General features: G+C 41.4%; 1 protein-coding gene across 4 annotated transcripts in view; it reads left to right on the top strand.

The window, feature by feature from the left end:
* Positions 1-302: 302 nt before the first annotated feature.
* PDGFD (platelet derived growth factor D) overlaps positions 303-21,905 on the top strand; it is a 138,467-nt gene continuing 116,864 nt past the window's right edge. The window contains exon 1 of one of the 4 annotated variants that reach the window (XM_059838626.1): positions 303-752. In XM_059838626.1, coding sequence (XP_059694609.1) covers positions 623-752 — 130 coding nt within the window. In that variant the 5' untranslated portion in view covers positions 303-622. The remainder of the gene's footprint in view (positions 753-21,905) is intronic. The other 3 variants (XM_059838629.1, XM_059838625.1, XM_059838627.1) reach the window with 3 other exon arrangements.

Genomic DNA, 21,905 nt, shown 5'->3' with positions numbered 1-21,905 from the left:
CCTCGCACCATCCCTCCTGCCACTTTCTGCCCGGAGTGGAGACGGCGCGGCCGGTAGCTCAGGGAGGGCCCGGGCACCGCTCCCGCCCCCTTCCCGCGGGCCCCCTTTCCTCCCCCGGCGCGGAGAGCGGGGCGCTCCCGGCGCGGCAGACCCCGGCGGCGGCTCCCCCGGCGCGGCGGGCGGGGGCGGTGCGAGGCGCGGTGCAGCCCGGCGGCGGCCGCGGGGGAGCACGGCTGCGGCAGCCCCCGCCTGCTACTGGGGCACGGCCGTGCCGGGCGAGGGGAGTGGGCGGCGGTGCCGGCCCGGGCGCTGCGCACCTCTGCCGAGTTTGGCCGGCCCAGAAGGGCAGCCGAGAGTTCAGCATGCAGGAAGTTTTGAGGCGGCTCGGAGAGTAGCGCGGCGGCGGTGACCGCTGCTTCGCGTGCTCTGGGGTTTTGCGCTTTTTTTGCGGGGATTGTGCCTTTTTTGCCCCCCGGCTACAACTCCCCCAAACACACAAGCAACTCGCAACAATCAAAAAGTCCGCTAAGGGGGAAGAGAACGCGAGCGAGGGAAGCACCCTCGGCGGGAGAAGAGAGCCCGTTTCTTCGCAGAGACACGGTCCCGCTCGCAGCTGGTCCCAATGCAACTGCTCATCCTCCTCCTGCTCTATGCCGTCGTCTGTGCGAACTTCTGCAGCCGTCAGGGCACCACCGCCCCTGCCCAGAGTGGATCTATAAAAGCCCTGCGGGCTTCCAACATCAGGCGAGATGGTAGGTGTCCTGCTGTTTTATTTATTCCCAAGGGCTGTTTTTGCGGCGGTAGCCCTTAAGGGCCCCTCGGGGCTGCCGCTCCCCCTGTCCCGGGAGCGAGGGCCGCGTGCCCAGAGGGCGACCGGGGTCGGTCCGGGTGGGGTCCCGTCCCGGGGGCTCAGCCAGGTCGTGGGGTCCCGTCCTGGCAGCCGGTCCGGGAGAGTGTGACCAGGTGGTAGGAGGGAGGTGTGGGCTGAGGGGGAGACTCTTCCCGGCGGCTGCACCTCCGGGCGGTCCCAAACTTCTCGGGGCAACTTCGAGGAGATCTCCTGGGAGTCGGCGGTACTCCCCGCGTCCCCTCTGGTCTGCGGAGGGGCAGACAACGCGGAATGCTCGGTCCCGGCTGCCCAGGCGGGCCCCGCCGGGCGTCTCTCGGCACCCCTGGGCCCGTGTCCCCCGTGTGCCTGCGATGTGCCGCCGGCGGGGCAGAGCGGGGCGAGCGGCGGCTTCGCGGCGTCTCCGGCCGCACCGGCGCCGCTGCGGGGGCTCTCAGGGGCGGTGTGTCGGGGGCGCTGCCGTCGCCCCAGGGATCCTTGGCCGGGAGCGGGATCGTCTCTCGGCCCTGGCACAGCCTCGCCGCCCTTGACTGCTGTAAGGGCAGTCGGCGTGCTGCTCGCCGGGTTAGGGGACTTCTTCGAGCGGAGGGTCTGAGCCCAGGGCTTGGTGTTCCCTTGGATCGACTGGGCACTGCCCCACCAGGACTGGCCCCGTCCCGTGTGATGGCCGGGGATGGTGCGCACCCATCAGGGCGGCAGCGGGCTCTCGGACATCGCCCGCCCCGTGGGAAGGGTGTTTTCAGCCTGAGCTCCCCTGCGGTTCCCTCCGGGAGTTGCCGGCAGAGGATGTCCTGGACAGCCGAGGTGCTGCCCCGGGTCTGCAGCGCGGCGGTGCGGGATGCAGGTGTCTCCAGTGAACGTGGTCGTGTGCCGTGGCCACACGGGGAGCGAAGGGGGAGACTGCACAGAAACAGCAATGCTGAAATTCACCTCTAGAATCCATGACTTTCAGTTTGGGAAGAGTGATGGGCCTTTGGCCAGGGAGCAGCCTGGAATGTTCCAGCCTCACGTGGGAAAGCTTGCTTTTGCACGTTGCCGTGTACCTTCTTAGACGACGAAATGCAGGATGTTCTCCTTGCACATAACAGAGTTAACATCAGTCTTCAAGTTAACATCTTCCAGTTGACAGCAGTTATGTATTTTATAAATCCTTTTCCAAATCCAGGCCCTTGAGCCATTTCAAGACTGTATTTGCCAGTGTTTATTTTCCAGCATGTATACAATGCATGTAATGGGTATACTGTTGATTTAGGAAGATGTTTGTGTTTAAAGTTTGAAGCCATATTGAACTTAATAATATTTTATGCCTTTCCGAGTCACTGAAAGAAGACAGAGAAGGTGGAGGATATTTTCTTGAAATGTTGAGTCAGGAAGCAGGATAGAATTGCAGTTATTTCTGATACAGAAGTCAAATTTAATCTCATTAAAGAAAAAAAAAGTATGTGTTTGCAATAAAAGTACATATTTGTTATTTCTGTTTCATTCTTTAAAGTCATTCTGTGTTTTATCAAGCTTCATGACTTGTTAGCCTGCCATCTTCATGAAACTGAGACCGTCTCCGAATAAGGCTAAGCAAGCTTCCATCCAGCTCAAACTTCAGATAAGCTTTTTCATTGAAAACTTATATACTTAGAACATCAGAATGTGTATTACTCTGATCATCTCTGTACAGTCAATGAAGAAGTCATTACCCCCTAATATAAGTAAAGCTTTCATATTAATGGAAGTATGATGGGTGTTTTACTCCTTAGAAGACTTCCTGTGGTGAAATTGCTTCTTGGAGTGATAAAGAGAACAAGCCTCTGAAATTATTACTTAATTGCTGTCTTCCTAGTTGTGATAATTTTAACTATTTGATTAAGCTTTGCACCATTAAAATTACCCAAGGCAACTCATAGTGGTTGATCTTTGTGGGTACCAGGTGGACTGATACTGGGGCTGTTGGAAGGTGGCAGATCTATGTGTAATTACATCTTACCTTTCATCTTTCCTGGGACATGTGCTAGTGAGCCTTGCAACCTACAATGAATGTGCCCACGCTAAAGTCAGACACTTCTGCAATTCCTGAGTGGACATTAAGGAGGTTCTGAAGGGGTCGCAGACTTCGATGAGGTGCAGACCCCTTGCATGCTGCAGCCTTTCTCTCTTCTCTCCCTGTGCTTGGGAATCCTGTTGCTTTTTCTCTGCAAAGGACGGTGTGTTCTGGCGTGGGGTTGCAACATTTAAAGCAGGCCAGCTGCTGATCTCCCTGATTTTACTCAAATGAAACTGCTGAGTTCCTTGACTGAAGGTCTATATTTGTACAGCCAGAGATTTTGAGCAGTATTCCAAATGTTGCATGCATGTGATGGGCTCACAAGCAAATGCTTAGACCACAGTTGGCTGTAGGCCACTAATAGTATTTCTGTCTTTTGTAATTCGCAGTGGTGTTTTTGTGTTGTTTTGGTCTGAAGCAATTATATGGAACAGCATGAAAGACATGTGAGTTGCGTTGCTGAGTCAGACAGTATTTTTTGCTTTGTAAATATTTGCAGATATGACAATACAGAATGGGATCTGAGAGCATGCAGTACATTTGGGTGAATGTGTTGCAACAGTCTCTCTCAAAACACACAGCAAAGATAAAAGGTAATTTAATATTATGTTCTGGGTTGATGATCATGATTATTAGGTTTTTAAATTTTTTAAGAGAGAAGAGGATACAAGGCCTATTCAGCTTCAAAAAAAAAAAAAAAATCTTGGGAAGTTCAAGACCACCTGCACATTTTATTTTAAAAAAAAGCAAGCCTTTGAGTTACAGTTCCAAGTGAGATGACTTAGTGATACTGCATACACAGAGTTTAATATGGAGGCTTGGTCTTCCTTCTGGCCAAAACAAAGCTTTGCAGTGTGCATGATTCAATACTGCCTTTCTTCTTTCAGACTGAAAGAACTTGGCCTATTTGTAATTGCTCTTACTTAAGACTGAAGTTGATCTGATAAGAAATCTATGGAGGAGGGCAGCTCATACAAAAATTGCTATTTAATGACTACCAAGTCTAACCAGACTGTACTTTCTGCTGAAGATATTAAGAATATAAATAACTTGCTTACAAGACATCCTCTTGTCCTAGTTGAAGGACGGTCATTGATGACTCAGCAATCCAGTGTAGCACTAATCAATTTTTTAAAGTGTCCTGGAGGTGCCAGTGACATTTATAGCAAAAGTACTGGTATTCACTTAGAGGGTTTATTAATGCTATTAAGTTAAATACTTTAAAGTTCATCAGAATAACACAGAGGTCTTCCAGATGCTTCCATTGTGCAATTTTGACTCAGTTTCTCAGTTTGCAGTATGCAGGTAATACTGCCTAATTACAAGAAGTCTGATATTTTGTTTCTCCTGTTTTGATTGTTTATGTGTATTCAGAGGTGAAAAGTAGAAGATAAAAAGGGCTAAATAATATTATTTACTATCTAATGTCTAACTGAAACATCACATGCTTTTTCTTATCAGTTATTGAACAAACATCTGCTTAGTATAGGGAAGTATGCCTAGTCTGTATCTTCAGACTAAGCATCACCATACATACTTTAAACTTCAAAATCCAGAGTTCAAAGAAAAGACAGAACAAAACAGACAGCATAGTGTCAGGTCATTTCAGTATGTAAACAACTGAAAACCATAGAATCAGTATCTTCTGATGTGGATTTGAAACCATAACATCAGATGACTCATGATAAGATTCCACGCTCTTGTGGTTTTCATTATGAATCCAAAAAACCTGGAATTTTTAAACTTTGCTTTGCTTGTGCACCACCAAAATACAAAGAAAAAACTGTACTTTACAATTCTGGAGAACTGCCAACAGCTTTTGGCTCTTTAAGGCCTGGTCCAAATGGATGTATGCCATTGAGTCTACCCTCTTCTTCCCTGTATTGTCTGATGCCTGATCACAGGGAAAAGTGTATGGTAATTTGGGAGGTATTCTCTCACCAAACAAATGTTAAGTGTCTGTTTTGGGGAGAAAATTGTGTTGTTTTCTGTTTTGTGGTTGTTTGGTTGTTTTTTTAAACAGGATAGGTTTAGATTAGATGCTTTAAGGTCCCTTCCAACCCAAGCCATCTTATGATTTTATGGTATTAGGAGAAGTTCTTTGCTGTGGATCTAGGGCACAAGTTGCCCAGAAAGGCCTGTTCAGGGGTTTTCATCAAGCTGGTCTAGTGCAAAGTGTCCCTGCTCATAGCAAGGGGATTGGAACTAGATGACCCTCAAAGTTCCTTTCAACCCAAGCCATTCCATGATTCTGTGATTTTATGTTTCCATGATTCTATGAAATGTCTCCGATATCACTAGTTGTATAGAACATCACTTTTAGAATGCACTTATTGAGTTCTTTTGTAATAGGCTTGTATACATTTTTTAGAGGACTCTGATAACATAAAATTTTGTCAACTGTGAAATGGCCAAAATAAATTGGTTTTTACATGCTTTATTTCCCTGTTTTCTAGATTTTGTATAGAAATATGTATTTCAGGCTTCATCAGTTAAAAAAAAAAGCCTTACTAATTTCCCTGCAGTAATGCACTTTGGTCTGCAATTATCTGACTTTGATGATGTCTCTTATCTGTATAATTAACAGCTTGGACTGAAATATCAAAGCATATTGCATGAGAATTCCAACCCTGACTCAGCAGCAAGCAGCATAGAGGAATTCTCTAAAGGAACTTGAAATATGTTTTATCAGGCAGATGCGTATCATAGTGTAAGTCACTATTATTCTTCAGACAGTCTCTTGAAACTTCTTGGTTTTCATTTGGGGCTTTTTGAAGTATTACTATGAAACTGAATTAGGCCAGCTAATTCTTTAAAGGGCTGGAAGAGAAAACTTGATAGCTGTATTGCTTTGATTTGTAGAAACTGAGCAGTGCTGAAAATCTAAAATAGCGTTGGGAGTTCTGTCCGTGCCACAGAGATGTTGTGTTTCATAAAACATCTAGGAATAGGCATAAATGGAAAGTTCACAGGGGATCATTAGTGCAGTAATGTTCATCATGTGAATGACCATTTCTTTGACCATCTTCGTAATTCTGACCAACTTTGACCATCTTCATGATTCTGCTAAAGTCAAGGGGTTCAGGTCATACAAGAGCGTAATAAGAAAGCTCGAATAGTTTATATTTAAATGAGGTGAGTAAAAATAACTATATATTTTTTATGAACCAAGTGTATCAAGTATTTGTAAAATTAGGGATCATAGAATTGTTTAGGTTGGAAAAGACCTGCAAATCATTGGCCCAGCTGTTTACTCTGCACTCATACGATTGGCCTTGGGCCATCGGTCCAGCCTGTCCACATCACTCTGCAGAGCCTTCCTACCCTGCAGCAAACCAACACTCCTGCCCAACTTGCTTTTATCTGCAGGCTTGCTGAGGGTGCACTCACTCCTCTCATCCAGGGCATCAATAAAGATATTGAACAGGACTGGCCCCAGTAACCAGCCTGTAACTCCATTCAGCACCACTCTCTGGACTTGGACTATAGGTACACGAAATAGTGCACCTCTCCAAGCCATGAGTATCTGTTTTCTTCAGGATAGCTCTGTGGGATATGGTGTCAGAAGCTTTACTAAAGTGTCTTGGGACTGGCTGAGATGGAGTTAGTTTTCCCCACATCAGCCCTCACAGTGCTGTGGTTTGCATTGGTAGTTAGAAAGGTGTAGATGACACAGCTGTGTTGTGGCTACTGCTGAACAGTGCTGGCACAGCATCAGGGCTGTCTCTTACATTCTGCCCCTCTCAAGTGGCTGGGAGTGGGAAAGGTCCTGGGAGGGGACACAACCAGGCCCAAATTAACCAAAGGGCTATTCCATATCATATGACTATATGACATCAGCTTAGATATAGAAGCTAAAGGAGGGAGGAGGAATGGGGGGTATTTTTTATTTTACAGTGTTTGCCTTCTAGAGCAATCACTATATCTGCTGCAACTTTGCTTCCTGGGAAGTGGCTGGATATCACCCCCTGATGGAAAGTGGAGAATAAGCTTTTTTTCTCTTTGTTTATCCACACCAAAGTTTTGCTTTTGTTGTTGTTGTTGTTTAGTGAAGTGCTTTGCATCAAGCTTACAAGTTGGTTTCCATCTTACTTTCCCTCCCTTTTCCCACTGAGAAGGAGAGTGATAGAGAGGCTTGATGGGCACTTGGTGTCCAGTCAGGGTAGACCCAGAATATAAAATCCAGGCAGACAACATCCACAGCCTTTCCCTCATCCACTGAGTGGGTCACCTGGTCACAGAAGGAGATCAGGTTGGTCGGTCAGGACCTGCCTTTCCTACAGCCATGCTGACTGGGCCTGATCCCCTGGTTGTCATGCATGTTCTGTGTAATGACACTCTGCTGACAAGCTGTTCTATGACTTTCCCCTGCACTCAGGTCAGGCTGGCAGGCCTGTATTTCCCTTATCCTCCTGGTCATTCATCTAGCTGGGTGTCACGTTTGCTGACCTCCAGTTAACTGGACCTTCCAGATTTGCTAGGACTATTGGTAAATTGTGGAATGTGGCTTGATGAGCACTTCTGCCAGCTCTGCATTTGCAGAATAAATACAGTTTTTATCTTTAGAATATCTTCTAATATAGCGAAATAGATACTCGCCTATCACAGAATCACAAAATATGTTTAGTTGGAAGGGACAAAGAATGATCATTGAGTCCAGGTCAATGATTTTTATTCTCAAAAGTTTTTAGCATCATCGCAACCCCAAAGAAGGGCTGCCCTGGCTTGCCCTGGCTTTCGTGCACCTGAAGGGGTTTGACATCAGGATACTGAAGGAGTCCTAAGAAATACCATGAAGGCTGTTTGTTGGCATTCTCTTTAGTAAGACTTTGCCCACTAATGCAGAGAAATTCAGTAGTAATCTTTTAGTCAGTTGATTCAACGTGAATTCAAGAATTGCCTCCAAAATTCTTGCTATTGTATCTATGAGACTGATTACATTATACCACATTTTGGATAAAAGAGAGCTCTTATATCACTGCTTCTGGTGATGATCTCTTGGCTGAAATACTGGATTGCATAGAGTAGTTTGGCACTTTGTTTCAAGTCAGTCTCCTGTTTACAAAGCTAAGGAAGTGTCCTGTTTAGTGTGAAACTGGATATACGTTCTCTTGGGAGTTTGGGTTTGGCTCTAATATTTTTGGTAGTGAATAAATCCTCCATGATCTTGAGCTTCCTATTGTACTTGAGTAATCTTCAGTTTCATGTTTCCTTTTTGCTCCATATCCCACGCTGTGAAGGCCAACATCCCATGTTTCTGCTTTGTTAATTAGAGCTCTGTGTATTTGGAGATGGTGTAGGAGGACACACTTTTACCTTCTGTTCAAACTTAATGACAATGTGTTTTAGCCCTGCTGTGCCTTAGGACTTGATGATGTTGAGACTTTGTAAAACTATTTAATAAGCACTAGGTCCATGAAAAACTTTTAAAATAGCCATCTTGACTTTTGTTGCACTAAAATCAATGGAAAAACTTCCATCAGCACTTCTTGTGGCACACAGTTCACATGAATTAATACAGGATAAAATAAAATGCATAGGAATGAGTTTGTAATGCAATCAAAGATTTGTAGAAATGTTTAATTTGAAAAAGACTCTTAAGATTGAGGCCACATAACACTGCCAAACCCACCACTAAACCATATTCCTTAGTGTCACATCTGCACATCTTTTAAATACCTCTAGGTATAGTGACTCAAATGCTTCCCTGGGTAGCCTGTTCCAGTGGTTGAAAACCCCTACAGTGAAGAAATCTTTTTTAATATCCAATCAAAATCTCAGTTGGTGTTCCTAATGACACTTGCTCTTGTCCTGTTGCTTGTTACTTGTGAGATCAAGCCCCACCTGGCTAAACCTACCTTTCAGGGAGTTGTAGAGAGTGATAAAGTCCCCCTGAGCTTCCTCTTCTCCAGGCTTCCCCAGTTCCCTTGGTCACTCCTCCTCAGATTTGTGCTCCAGACCCTTCCTGAGCTTTGTTTCTCTTTGGATGTGCACCTCAGCACCTCATTTTCTTTCTTGTAGTGAGGGGCTTGTGTGCAGTACTCAAAGTTATGATGTTTGGTCAGTGTCCATACACTGAGACAAACCAAACAAATCCTTTGCACTGATAGAGATGGAGGGGTAACTGATGTAGTTACATATTGTGTAGCAAAAATGCAGAACAAAGCCTTGTGTTCAAATGTCCAGTTTCTTTTTCTCCTGTACTGACTACCTTATGTGTCACCCACAGGATATCCTACAAGTGACTTCAGCTGCAGCACATTTCTAAACAAGACCATAAGGAAACTTGTCCATATTTTTCAGTGCCTTGCATTGTTTCTGTTTGTTTTTTAAAGAGGCTCCAAATGTAATATGCGGGGGTTTCTGTTATTGTTTCCTTTTGAATCAGATGCAAAAGATTTTTCTCATAGTTGAATGTATTTCTAATCTGATGTGACTCACAAAAAAAGTGGATTGAGGACGAAGCAGAGACCCAGACTGGCTAGAGAAAAGGAATAAAAATAGATACACAGAATGCTGATCACTGGATGTACTGTGGGATCTAGAAACCCTTTATGTACTATCCTGCCCTTATTTTTCAGCCAGTTTTCTTGAAAGATAAATCCTTTGCCTTAGCAAACCAGTGGCAGTAATGCTGAGTGAGAACAGAAGTAGGTGGTGATTATGCCTTGGCATTCTTTGTGGAGATGGACCAACACAGGTTCTTAATCATAATTCCACAGCAGGGATAATTGCTGATAGGAGTGATTTCACTCACACATCCAGATGTCAGTAAAAGGGTTTAAGACCTTGCAGAAGGCTACAGGGAATTTTCTGCTTTGAAATTGATGGAAGGCCCCAGTTATGGCTCTGTTTCCTTTTGTAGATCAGGTTGTAAGCCTGTTCCCTTGTTCCATTAGCCACATTCACATTGCTTTGTTATGTGTCTGAATGTTTGGCAGTTCGCACAGGGGGATGCTGATTTGCTTCATCGCTGGCCATATGGTGTGACCTGGGGTTCCCAAACCCCCAGGTATACATGTATCACTGCTGCTCTATTAAGATGTCTTTGAAATTGTGAGAAGGGGAAAGGAATTATTTTTTTTTTTTTTTTTTTCCACCCTCCTAATGGAAGAATACTGTTCTGCAGCTGAATAGGCTTGACTTTATTTTTGTTTGGAATTAATACTTGTCACCCAGGAGAGCTTATTGACATGATAAGCATTTCTCATCAGTTCCTGACATTTATAAGATTCTGGAAAATAAATGCTTCTTTTAAGCAAAATCCGAAATTCTAGCATCAGATATAGTAGTGATCTGGCTGCTCCTAGTATGTGTGTGGTCTGCTGTTACATAATTAGTCGGTACAAACGTTTGAACCTCCAGAGTCAGTTCTCTGCCAGCGCACACACCCTGTTTACAGTATACTCAGGGTGTCTTGAGTGCTGCCTCTGAGAAATGGCTGCAGTGACAACCCCATCTTTGCAGAACCCTTGAGTAATGTTAAGGTGTCTTGAGTCTGTTCTTGGACCTGCATGGCAAAGCCTGATCTCCATACATACAGCCTTGCCTCCCAACAGACCTCCAGAAATGAGGAATTCTCTTGGCCATGTGACAAAATAGAAACAGGCATCACTCCAGAAATAAAGTTGTTTGCACCACAGAGGAACCTCATGCTATACTCTAGAATGTATGTGAGGTCTGATCCTGTACTTGTGTTCCCACAATGGCAAGCAAAGGAGGATGAGAAGTGGATCAGTAGGGCTGTTCCCTGCTTTCCCCAGTCTCCTCACCAGTCACAGCACACACAGTAAGCCTGTCCTGGGCAGTATACGTGCATTTGACCATATTTTCCTGCAGGCAATATCACTATATGTAAATACCTTTAGTTTCAATGTCAAGTTTGAGCCCTGGCAGCTCGGAGAGGCTGAAGTGCCACCCACAGCCACAGTTGCATGTGGGCAAAGATCCTTACCAGGGTGCAGCCATCCTTAAAATGCTGTGGCCTTGCTGTCTTTGCTGACCTACCTCCTGTCTACTTTCCTGCTCAGAGCTGCCACTGTTTTTGCAAACTGAGAGCCATGTGCCATACGTGAGGTAAAATAACAGGGCACAGGAACAGCCAGTTTTGGGGAACAAAGAATTACACAAAATGAAAGTGTGATGTCCTGTATAAAAATCAAATATCTTGGTTTTCTCATGCTTGCCTGAATATGACTTCAGTGGCATGGGAGTTAAATAGCAGTCTCTTCTCTAAAGAAACCGTGGAACAAAACAGGGAAAGCTATTATTCTGGTTTTGTTACTTTGCACTTTTGTTCTCTGGGTTTGGTTTCATCTAGTGCATAAGGATATAGAGGAAGGTCACGAAGAAGAAATCACAATGACTGGATATGTCAGTTCAGCTTATTTTTTTGAAGAATGACTTTAAAGGCCTTTTTTATCAATGTGTGCAGGATATTTTTCAAGGCTCGCAGGAGCTCCCTTTTATTTTTGTACAGGGATCTTGTCTCAGGATTTGTCTCCAATGACTCTGCCATTTCCTGATTCTCCTGCTATCTTTTGTGCCATCACCAACCTTTGCAGGATCTAAAGTTAAACCTTGTCAAGCAGATTGCTTTAAAGTTTACCTTAGGCAAGGGAAAAAGTGTCACCTGTTTTTCTTATCAGAAGTGAGACCAAATGTATTTCTATATATGCTTCTACAGTGAAATGATTGCAAATTTAAGTACATGTCATTGCAGTTTTGACAATGAATTGGTAGCACATCAATTTCAAAAAGGTATTTGCAGGTAGCTTCAAAGGTATTTGGCCAAACCAGATCAAAAATACTGTGAGTATTCTAGGGAGATACCCAGCCTTGTCACCTAATACAACTTCTTCTTCCCTTCTGTTTCCAAAGGTGGGAGAGAAGCATTTCCTTCAGTTATTTATTATAAATCAGTATTGTAGATTTTTTAAATTTTTATGTTATAGTTACTGTGGCTAACGCAAAGCCTGTTCTTGAAAGACAAACCACTCTGAACTCCACACTATTATCATTATCTTGCTGACTTGATGTTCTTTCCAGTTAAAAGTTGCTCACAATTGCCAGAAAAAATAGATGCCAGCACGTGAAAGAGGCAGGTCTCTAAATTGGTTTTGACAGAGATTCCTGTGTGTGCAGCAGCAGCTGGCAGAGCTTTCACAGGGCATGAGTGGGCCTGGTGAAAGAGCTGACTCCAGGAAACCCAGGGAGCTCCCCCTGGGGGCTTGGCTGAACCTCTGTCAGAGAGCTACCTGAGACATACACTCTGCTTACTTATGATGGACACTAACAAAGAGATCTTACCCATAATGATTGCTGAATAGTTTCACATAGAATGTCCACTTTTTCCTGAACATATGCATGGCATTTCTGTTAAAAAGCTGGTAAATTTTGACTGACTGGTGCTGACATCTGAGGCTCAGAAAAAGGAAATTGAGAATAGACTGGCAAGACTTTGAGCTGAAGATTTCTAGAACCTGTCAAATCCCCACATTTACTGTATTCAAAACAAAGCACTGCTCTCACAAATTTTTCACTAAATATTTGTTTTTAAAAATAAAGCAAAGGAAAGCAGCCAGAAAGAAAGAAAGCATCAGAGACATTTTTGTTTTGGTTTTTGCCATGACATAAAAAAAACCAAAAAATGAAAGCACTGTCAGATCACTGAACATGTAGGTTTAACCTGAAACATACTTTTTAAAAAAAGAAGTTCAAAATCACATTAGGTACAAAGTTGAATTGACTACGCAGCCTTGTTAAATGTTCAAAATAAATAAAACAGATGAACTAAAAATCTTTAATTTTTTTTTGGAGGTGGTGGTGGTGAGGGGAGCTTTTATGTTTTGGCTTTTTTTGTTAGATGCATTGTAGGGCCAGACACAGCGGGAGTAAAGGGTGAAATCCTGCATGTTGAGCCAGGTGCATCACCTGCCATGTACTGAGTGTCATAAGGAAGATGAAGGAGCTTCAGCCCTGCCTCACCTTCCCAAATAATCTTCCCCTTGGGTGTAACAACGCTGTGCAGTAGAAAGGGGAGGGGTCATTGTAAATGACTGGTAAGACAGAGGGGCCAGAAGAAGTTGGATAGTGTGCCAAGACTTCTCCTTACTTCCTGCTGAAGTAACTGCTCCATGTCTTGCTGGTGAACGTGGAAGGGCATCCTGTTGTTTCAGTGTGCACTGGATGGAGCTCCCCCCCATGTCTGTAAAACTGAAGCCTCATCTTAGCCCTGTGTCAGCAAGCAGTCTGATACATTGCCAGATTTGGCTTTTCCCAGTTCCCCCATGTGGTAGTGCAGCTCTTGCTAAGGAAAATATGTTCCTGATCATTGCAGGGTGATTGGACTAAATGACATTCAGAAGTCCATTCCAACCAATTTATGGTTAGATGATTCTATGAAAAATAAGTTATGTGTTCAGTCTCTGTATTCCTCAATGAGCTGTGTGGGAGAGACCGTCTATGTGCACCTCATGTGAGGTATATGTATATTTTGTGCATTTGTTTGCCAATGCATGCCATTTTTACTTTCTGTGGAAAATGGACGCTAGGTGTAGATCCTGTCTTCTTCACCTTGTCCCCACGACTGGGAATAATGGAATTTTAAGCATTGTGTGATTGTGTTCAGTTTGCAAAGAAGTAACTTGCTGTAATTGTGACCTTATTAATGTAGTGCGATTTCAGCTGCAACTCACCTCTTAATAATGAACGGTAAATAAAATGCTAATCTATTTTACAGTTTCTGTGTTGCGAAAGTTCAGGTACTCAGATAACTTAATTAGCACTAATTTCCCCAGTACACTGATTAGTTTCTCCAATTTGTCAGTTTTTAGACATCTTTGCTAAAAGTGGTCAAACTATAATGAAGCTGGTATTGCCACTGTGGCTTGAGGTCTGTCTTTTCAGTATTAACTGGTATCTTCACATTCATACCAATGAATCCATTTTTGACTTTCAGTAGAGAAGAGAAGGAATAGTATATATAACAATTATGGCTTTTCTGCCCTGTGGTGTACAGAGGAGAAAGGAACATTACAGAGAACATGAGAGGGAATGTCTTTATGTCTTTAATGTGTGCACCCCTCTAGATTTGGTATAAGAATGCTGTCCTGTATGCAAAGAAACATTTGACTAAGGAATACAGTATCTAGCATTGTGTCTCATAAATCCCTCAGGATCACTCAGTCAATACTGGGGCAGCAGCTGATTCTGCCTATTAAGTATGTAAATTATGAGTTACTCTTTTATTATCCTTTAGTGATTACTGTCTCTGTCCTTATGATTATTCTGATAATTTCTAAAGTGAAAAAGGAATACCTCAGACAGCTCCTCATAAAGAAATCCTCTGCTACAACATGATTCAGGCTTGCATTCATCATGCCAGTGCTGGGGGTGTCAAGTGGAAGTCGTAGTGATTCTCTGGAGTTCTCTGGTTTCTAGTGCTCTAAAGGATCTAGTTTTAAGACCTTAACCATTTCTGCCACCTTCTCCCACATCCCCTTTGTCTAAGAGTGGTGGTTCCTGTGCCCGTGTGCATAACAGCCAGTCTGTCTGTGGAAAGGTAATCAAACAGTGTGCAGTCTTGCTTGATTCCAATGCAAATATCTGTTTCCATACAGCATTACAAAGATAATAGGCAGTCTCTGTGCTGTAAGATTTTAGTTTTTTCCTTTGGCTCTTCCTGCTGGAACAATTTCAGAATAATCCTTTTCTGTTTGCCTTTGTTTTGCAAAGAATTCCTGAAGGACCAAGTGACATTGTCAGCCACTAAGGAAGTTTATATGTCACATATAGTTAGGATTTCTCTCAAATAAGTGCAGAGTTTACAGCTTCATTTTGTTTCACAATCCCTAGTAGTATGCATGGTCTTAAACTGATGCTAATCTCTCAGTACAATACACCTAACTCTGAATTAAGGTGTCAAAATGCTACAGTTTTGTTAACAGGCCCTACAACCTTGTATTTAAAATCTATGCAGGACTTCTTATTGTTCTTATAGACATTGAAAAGCAGGTCATGCTTCTTTTGCTTCTACAGTTTTGGACTTACCTGGACATAAAACCTTAATGTTACAATCCTAAATGTGTTGTTCTTAATACTGGTTTATATTGGTCTATAATATTGGTTTATATGTCAATGAAACTCTTTCTAATCCTTTGTTGTTTTGCAGAATTGGTATCATGTGGTCTTGATGAATTAGTAGCTTTTTGAAGGTCTGTTTACTTTTTCTGTATTGTTTATATCTGTTGCATTGCAAACTGAATGCTGGTGGTGCTGCTACACTCTGCAGAATATTCTGCACAAATCTCCATAAAATCTGCACAATTTTCTTTATGGTTATATATACTTTTCTTTTACTTAGGGATCCATTGTGTAATAAAAACATTCTTAATAAAAATGTATGCTATCTAGCTTGAAAAGGAAACCCATTTTAAATCTTGGCAGCTTATTGGAAGATGTGAGCAAAATGTAAGACACGTTACTGGATAACTGCAAAAGGCTTTCATTGAAATTTGTTAAATTCTACTTGAAATAGTGCTGTTTTCTTAATTAAGTATGGAAGTGAAGAACTATTTTTATCTCTTGTGGTCAGCCCAAGTTTTACAACTATATCACAGGGAGATGCAGTTCATTAAATATCAGTATGGACCACATTTACAGAAGGTTGAATAATGGTTTTGGCATTTTTTTTTTTTCAAAATCTGCAGTCTTTAATTGCTACTGTACAGAAATTTTGCTTTCATTATTCCTGTTTTCAATTTACCTGACAGTTATAGAGTGAATATTCATTTTTCATTTTGTTCAGTTCACTCAAAATTGAGAAATTGAGAAGTGAGTTTGGGCTTACAAAAGTCCCCAGACTGAATAGAACAATTGGTTTTCTCTTTCAGTCCATAAGTAAAAACCAAATGTACAAAGTCAGCACAGCAGAGAAAAACATCCAAAATAAGAACAGGAACACACCTGCACAGATGCGTTCAAAAAGATTTAAATTTTCATTTTATTTTGGAGCCCATGAATCATTTCAGAAATATGGCTGCTATTGATGAATAGGAGCAGTTGGAGTTGATTAATAGGCAAATTTTCTTTTTACTAAGTCAAACATGTTATGGTAATTCTTTTTCTGATGTTTTCAACACAATTAGGTGTTTTTTCTTAACTAAGAACTATTTAAAATCTGAGATATACACATTTTTGTTGAGTTCTGATTCCTGTCTAAATGGAGCTTACCATAGTCAAAACAACTTTATTATGAATATGTTCTCTGACATCTTAAAAGTCATAAAATTCAAGCTGCACAATATATGTATGATGAGACAAAATAGATTTAAATATTATTAAACATAGCTCATCTTCCTGGGGGGCAGAACTACTTGATCTTGTGCTAAGTTATACTTAATTGCAGACTGTGTGTTCTTGATGGTGGTGTCTTTAAATATTCTTTTAAAACAAGCAATCTTGAAAAGTGAAACTAAAAACTCAGAATAAAATTAAGATATAAAGCTAGGTTTCCTACCTGTACCTTTAGAACTGAGCTGAAATCTCAGATGTGATTCAGTCCATCTGCCTGTCTCCACAATAGATCAGAAAATCTGTCATGAGGTCAGTCACTTCATCTCAGGTCCTGGCTGCAGGCATTTGAAAAGTGTGTGTATATGTATGTACAGCCATCTGTATCTGTGCATTGGTTTGCTGTGTGCTTAAGGGATTCATACACATTTGCATTTAGATTCAGTCTGCCTTACCTGTAAAATGAGGCTGAAATGCAACTTGTAGAGAAAAAATAGTTCATTTTTAAAAAACTCAGGTGGTTTGAAAAATGGGACATCTTGCTAAAGCTTCCCTTATAATTGAAGGGGAGAGAAAAGACACCTGCAGAGAACTGCTCATCCCATTTGTTTAAGATTTCTGCCTTCAGGTGGGATGAATTACCTTCTGCGTGTCTCTTCTTTTTGCACTCAACACAGGTCTAGGGCAAGTAGGTCACTAGCACAGCAAGCTCACAAAATTACCTAAAAATATTTCTGTTTTTATTGTTGTTTGAGAAACATGGTTTGGATCTTCTAGATCTCTTCAAAGTGCTGCATTTTTAGGATAAGAGTAAAGATTTCTTTAGAGTGGTGAGCAATGGCATTATAGTAGTTATTTCTGACTTGCAAGTTGTAACAGTCCATTACTCTGTGAAATGTAAGCTTCAAGAATAAACATTCACTACCACTGTTTCTGGGATAAAATGGGGAGGGTTGACACTGCTGTTGGAGTAGGAGAAGATGTAGGATTAGATTTGGCTTTCTTTTTTTTTTTTTTTTTTTTTTTTTTTTCTCCCCAGGATCTCAGACAGTTATTAAATAGACTAAGGCCAGCATATACTTCACAAGATCTTATGTTAGCAGTTTTTTATATGTACAGAGGTCAACTGAGATTAATCCAGCTCACTCCTGTCAGCTGGTGTAGACCTTATAATGGTATTAGTGTCTGACTCATGGAGAATGAATTTATCAGAGGTTTCTGGCAGGGTCTGAAATCACTGCTTGAAAGGAAGCAGCTCTTCGCCACACCTGGTTGAAGGTACATAGTCACGAAAATAGAGCCAGGGGTTGCTGCAGAGTTCCAAGTGCTGGAGGGAAAAGGGATTGATTGAATACTGCAAAGAACATCATAAATCTTGTTGTGGTAACATTTGTAGGAATATACTTGGCGTGTGGGCTGGTTGCATGAACATATAAGTGCAAACATGAATTTACATATTTTGAACCCTGTACCTCTCTACCTTCTGAATCTTTTCAGTTGTGTTTGTCTCACTGCTCAACCAGCTCTTTTTTCTTTCTCTTCTTAACTCATCCTGACCAAACCCACTCAGGCATAGTGCTGACTGAAAGATCTGCACCTGCAGCCCTCCTCCCCAGAGCAGCTGTAGTGCACATAGTCATTGACTCCTATATGTGTTCCTGCACCTCAGACTGTATTGTGGGAGATACTTGGTACCCATCTGCCACTCACATCTTGTAAGATACTGTTTTCCTCTGTTGATCAGAAGTTATGAAGCAAAGAAAAGTAAATAATCCCAAATATATTTAGAATTTGTTTTAGCATTTTCTTCCTTAAATTACCTAAATGCAGATATAAAATGTCTAAATCTTACTGTGTTAAGGCTTAAACATAATTTATTTTGTTCAAATCAAATGTAATTCTTTGTACATTTGAAGTACTGCAGACGTAAGGCTTTTTACCTCATTGGTAGGCTGCCTTACAGAGTTCTAGAAGTGTTTGGGCAGTACTCTGAGGCACATGCTCTGGCTCTTGGGGATGGTCCTGTGCAGGGCTGGGAGTTGTATTCCTTGATCTTGGTTGGTGCCTTCCAACTCAATTGATTCTGTGATTCTGTGAATGTGAGCTGCATTCTAAACTTTTCCCAGTGTTAAGGCATACCATAATGTTCTCCCTCTGGATTGATTGCTGAACAGTGAGGATGAGATTCTTCCCAGCTCCCTGGGAGACATTAATACAGTCTCTCTTCTCTCTCTTTTCCAGCTAGTCTTCAGAAAGCTTACAGAACTGAAATACCTTTGAGGCTTTATCCTCAATTTAGCCAACAGGTTCAACAGTTATTAGGGAAACTCACAAGTGGGAATATAGACATAGAGCAAATCCACACTGGTGATGTTATTGAGTGCTTATGGATTAAAAATAGATTTTGTGTATACCTAGAAGTCCATTTATGGAAACATTACAGCATGAAATCAGGCTTCAGTGCTGCCCAAGCTCTCATTTCACAGGAGTATGGAATAAACTAGCAGTGACTTCAATGGGAATAGAGTATTGGGAGCTTTCAGAAATCCCCATCCAGTCATATTTTTATTTCTGGGAGAGTTATGAGTATTTCAGATACTAGAATTTAAACACATAAAGGAACAAAGTCAGAGTCATAGAAGGTATGGAATTTCTCGTGTTTTTCAAGCAGAGAAAATTAATGTCTCTTTAAAATGGTAATAGTCAAAAGAAATTAATGAAAGCAAGAGCCTGGAGAGATTCTCTTCCATTAAAAATGAACATAAGGATGTACTTGCCAGTAAAGGTAGTTAATGTATAATTTCTGTCTGAAAGTAGAACAGATGCATAATATAAATGGCTGTTTGCATGGGAGAAGTAGTAGAGAGGTAAATCACAGTTTGGATATTAGACTGAAATGTATAAGGTCTATAAGGTTTGTTTAGCGTTGTGCAATGGCTCTGAAACCAAAATAATTGCAGATAGAAACTGAGTATTCTCTAACAGTCCTAATACTGTTTCTGGTTCACACATACAGAATTTACAACACAACTAAAATTTTATAACTCAGCACGCTCCATTTCTTTCTTTTCAAGAAAAGACACAGCCAGTTCTTACCCTTTACATTATTTTCTTTCAAATACTCATGTTAAAAAAAAACTTATTTGCAACTTGGATGTTTGTCTCCACAAATAATTTGTAGTTTAAATGGTATAACTATTAACTAGTTATCTTCTCAAAGTTAAGCATGAAAACTGATATACTGAAACATTCAGTGGGGACTTTGACTGTTGCTTTTTTTTTTTTTTTTTGTCTTACTGCTTTTATTTGGTTATATGAACTGCACCAAACAGAAAAAAAATTGTGTGTGTGTGTATATATATATATATATATATATATATATATATATAATAATAACAGTAAAAGACCTAGTAAGTAGAAATGCAGAAGTGAGAGGATGTATAAATGGCACAATACAGAAAAGCCATCATGGGGTTCTTTCTTTGACCCTCTTTGGGAATATGGTGAAACCCAATTTAAATGAAAAACAGTAATTCTGTAGAAGTCTCATAGGGATTTATTTACTCAATAAATTCACTCACAGAAGTTCATGTGGTAGAAGTCTTGGTTCAGAATATTTCTAAAAGGTATTTGATTGCATATAATGTGAGACAAATGGTTTAATATATTTTGAGCAATGCTAAGACACTTCTGGACTTGACCATATGCCCTGGAAGATAAAGACATTACTATCTTTGTTTCCAAAGTTCAGTACTGCAACCTGAATGAAATTGAATAGAAACTGTCATTAAATTAACCGAATGTTTATAGGGCTAGGAGTCCTAACAGAATTAAAAAAAAAAAAAAGCCATGAACCAAAAGATGTTTTTCTTTGTTATCTAATATTACAGAATTACTTATGCCTGTTGTTGTTTTAAGTTGCCCTTTGAGGAACTTGGCACAAGCACTATCAGTAGAGAGTTATCAGACTGAATGACTGATTTGACCTGTTTCATCAGAGTTCTTTCTTGGCTCCTATTATTATTGCACTTAGATTAAACAGAAAAGCAGAGGCAGATGTGTGTAATATGTTGGAGATAATGGTTTCGACAAGCTGTGGCTGGTTTTCCTCTCATCTGGTTATTATCTGTTGACACACTGAAAAATTCACTTGGAAGTGATCAGAACTAAAGGATTTTAGCATCAGTTCTCTCTTGGACTGAATAGCTGTCCACTGGGGGAAAGGCTAGTTCAGAATGAAGGAAATGAAGAGAATAATAGCATTTCATATCTAAATTTTAGTCTGCAAATTGAAGGCTTTCAACGTAAATTAAAAGTAAAGCTAAGGTACTCCTTTCTCTTCCTGCAGCTCTTCATCTTTTCACTTGATGTCTTCATGAGGTTCACAGTTGTTATGTGGCTTTTTCCTCCTACTTTCTGGCTTGATCTTAAAAATGTTGAGAGTCGTGGCTCAGATACAGCAAAAAATTTAAATGTGTTGAGTCCTGGGAGTAGATTGCTTGGTGCCCTTTGCATTTTGCAAACCTGTGGTCTCTCTACCCGAAGCAGTAGTCCACTTTCAGAGACTTCTTTTGCCTTATGTCTCGATTGCCCTCTCCCATTCTTCAACTGAACTATTTCTGTCCTCCATTTTCCTGTGCAGCTCATTTCACTTTGTATCCTTCAGGAGGGGCAAGTACCACCTCATGCTACCTACAGGTTGTCTTTTTCTTCTCATGCCTTTTTTATTATGCTGTAATAAACTAATTTTTCTGGGGCATGAGGTTTTGCCCATTAACAAAGCTGCATCTGTCTTCCTGCTAGGCAGTATTCCTAAGGTAATTTCCTGCTCTTCATGCTTTCTATGAAATCCTTTGCTAAAATTCACATACTTCATTTGTGCCAGTACTTTACCTTTGTCCCTTTTTTTGCTGACACTGCAACTGAAAGGGTTGCCTCAGTCCAAGTATCTGTATACAGGTCAAGTGAACTCCATCTTAAAAATAGTATATTCTTTGCTACTGCTGGTACTACTTAGGGGCTGTAACAAAGCTGCTTAGCAGCCTTCCTACCATTCTGGCCATGATTTGTATGTGCCAAGTTTTCATCTGTTTGCTCCCAGATGAACTCTTCCTTCCATGTTGGGTTTTGCTCTTTCTTTGAAATTAACACCGTGGTGTATTTATAGAAAATGAGCATGTTGTGTACTGATAAGCTGACCCTTGCTAATAGGAAGATGTTCTGAGTAGTTTTGTTTCCTAGTCCCTTCTGGAATGCAGAACTAGCATGCTGGTCTCCAGTTTTAGCACATGGGGGCTATACTGCTGTTCAAGCAGGGGACAGCATATTAAAAGTGGCTGAAGACTTACAGGGATGACAGATGAATTAGGTTTTGGGTTCTAAGCTATTAAAATGCTTTCCTGAATGACAGTAAGTAGTTTTATGAGCAGTGAATCAATAAAGATGGATTTCTTTAGGATTTTCAGTCTTTATGATGAGAGCCAGCATAGATTCCCTGCTACCTGGTAAGGGTCCTCTGACTGTGCAGCCTTTTCCTGAACCAGGGTCATTAGCAGAATCCCTTTTGCTAGCTGGCATCCTGTTTTCTCTTAACTTGCAGAAATCCGGTACTTTGCAGCCTCTTTTCCTACCTTACATTGGCTCCAATGGGCTTGAAGGTTAAAAATCCAGTAGTGGGTATTGACAAGGAGGCATGGTGGCTTAGTGTGCTTCCATGGTTAACCAGCTCTA

Source organism: Haemorhous mexicanus, chromosome 2 (assembly GCF_027477595.1).
Source record: "Haemorhous mexicanus isolate bHaeMex1 chromosome 2, bHaeMex1.pri, whole genome shotgun sequence".
Taxonomy (NCBI): Eukaryota; Metazoa; Chordata; class Aves; order Passeriformes; family Fringillidae; genus Haemorhous; species Haemorhous mexicanus.
This window is presented reverse-complemented; position numbering and strand designations above follow the sequence as displayed.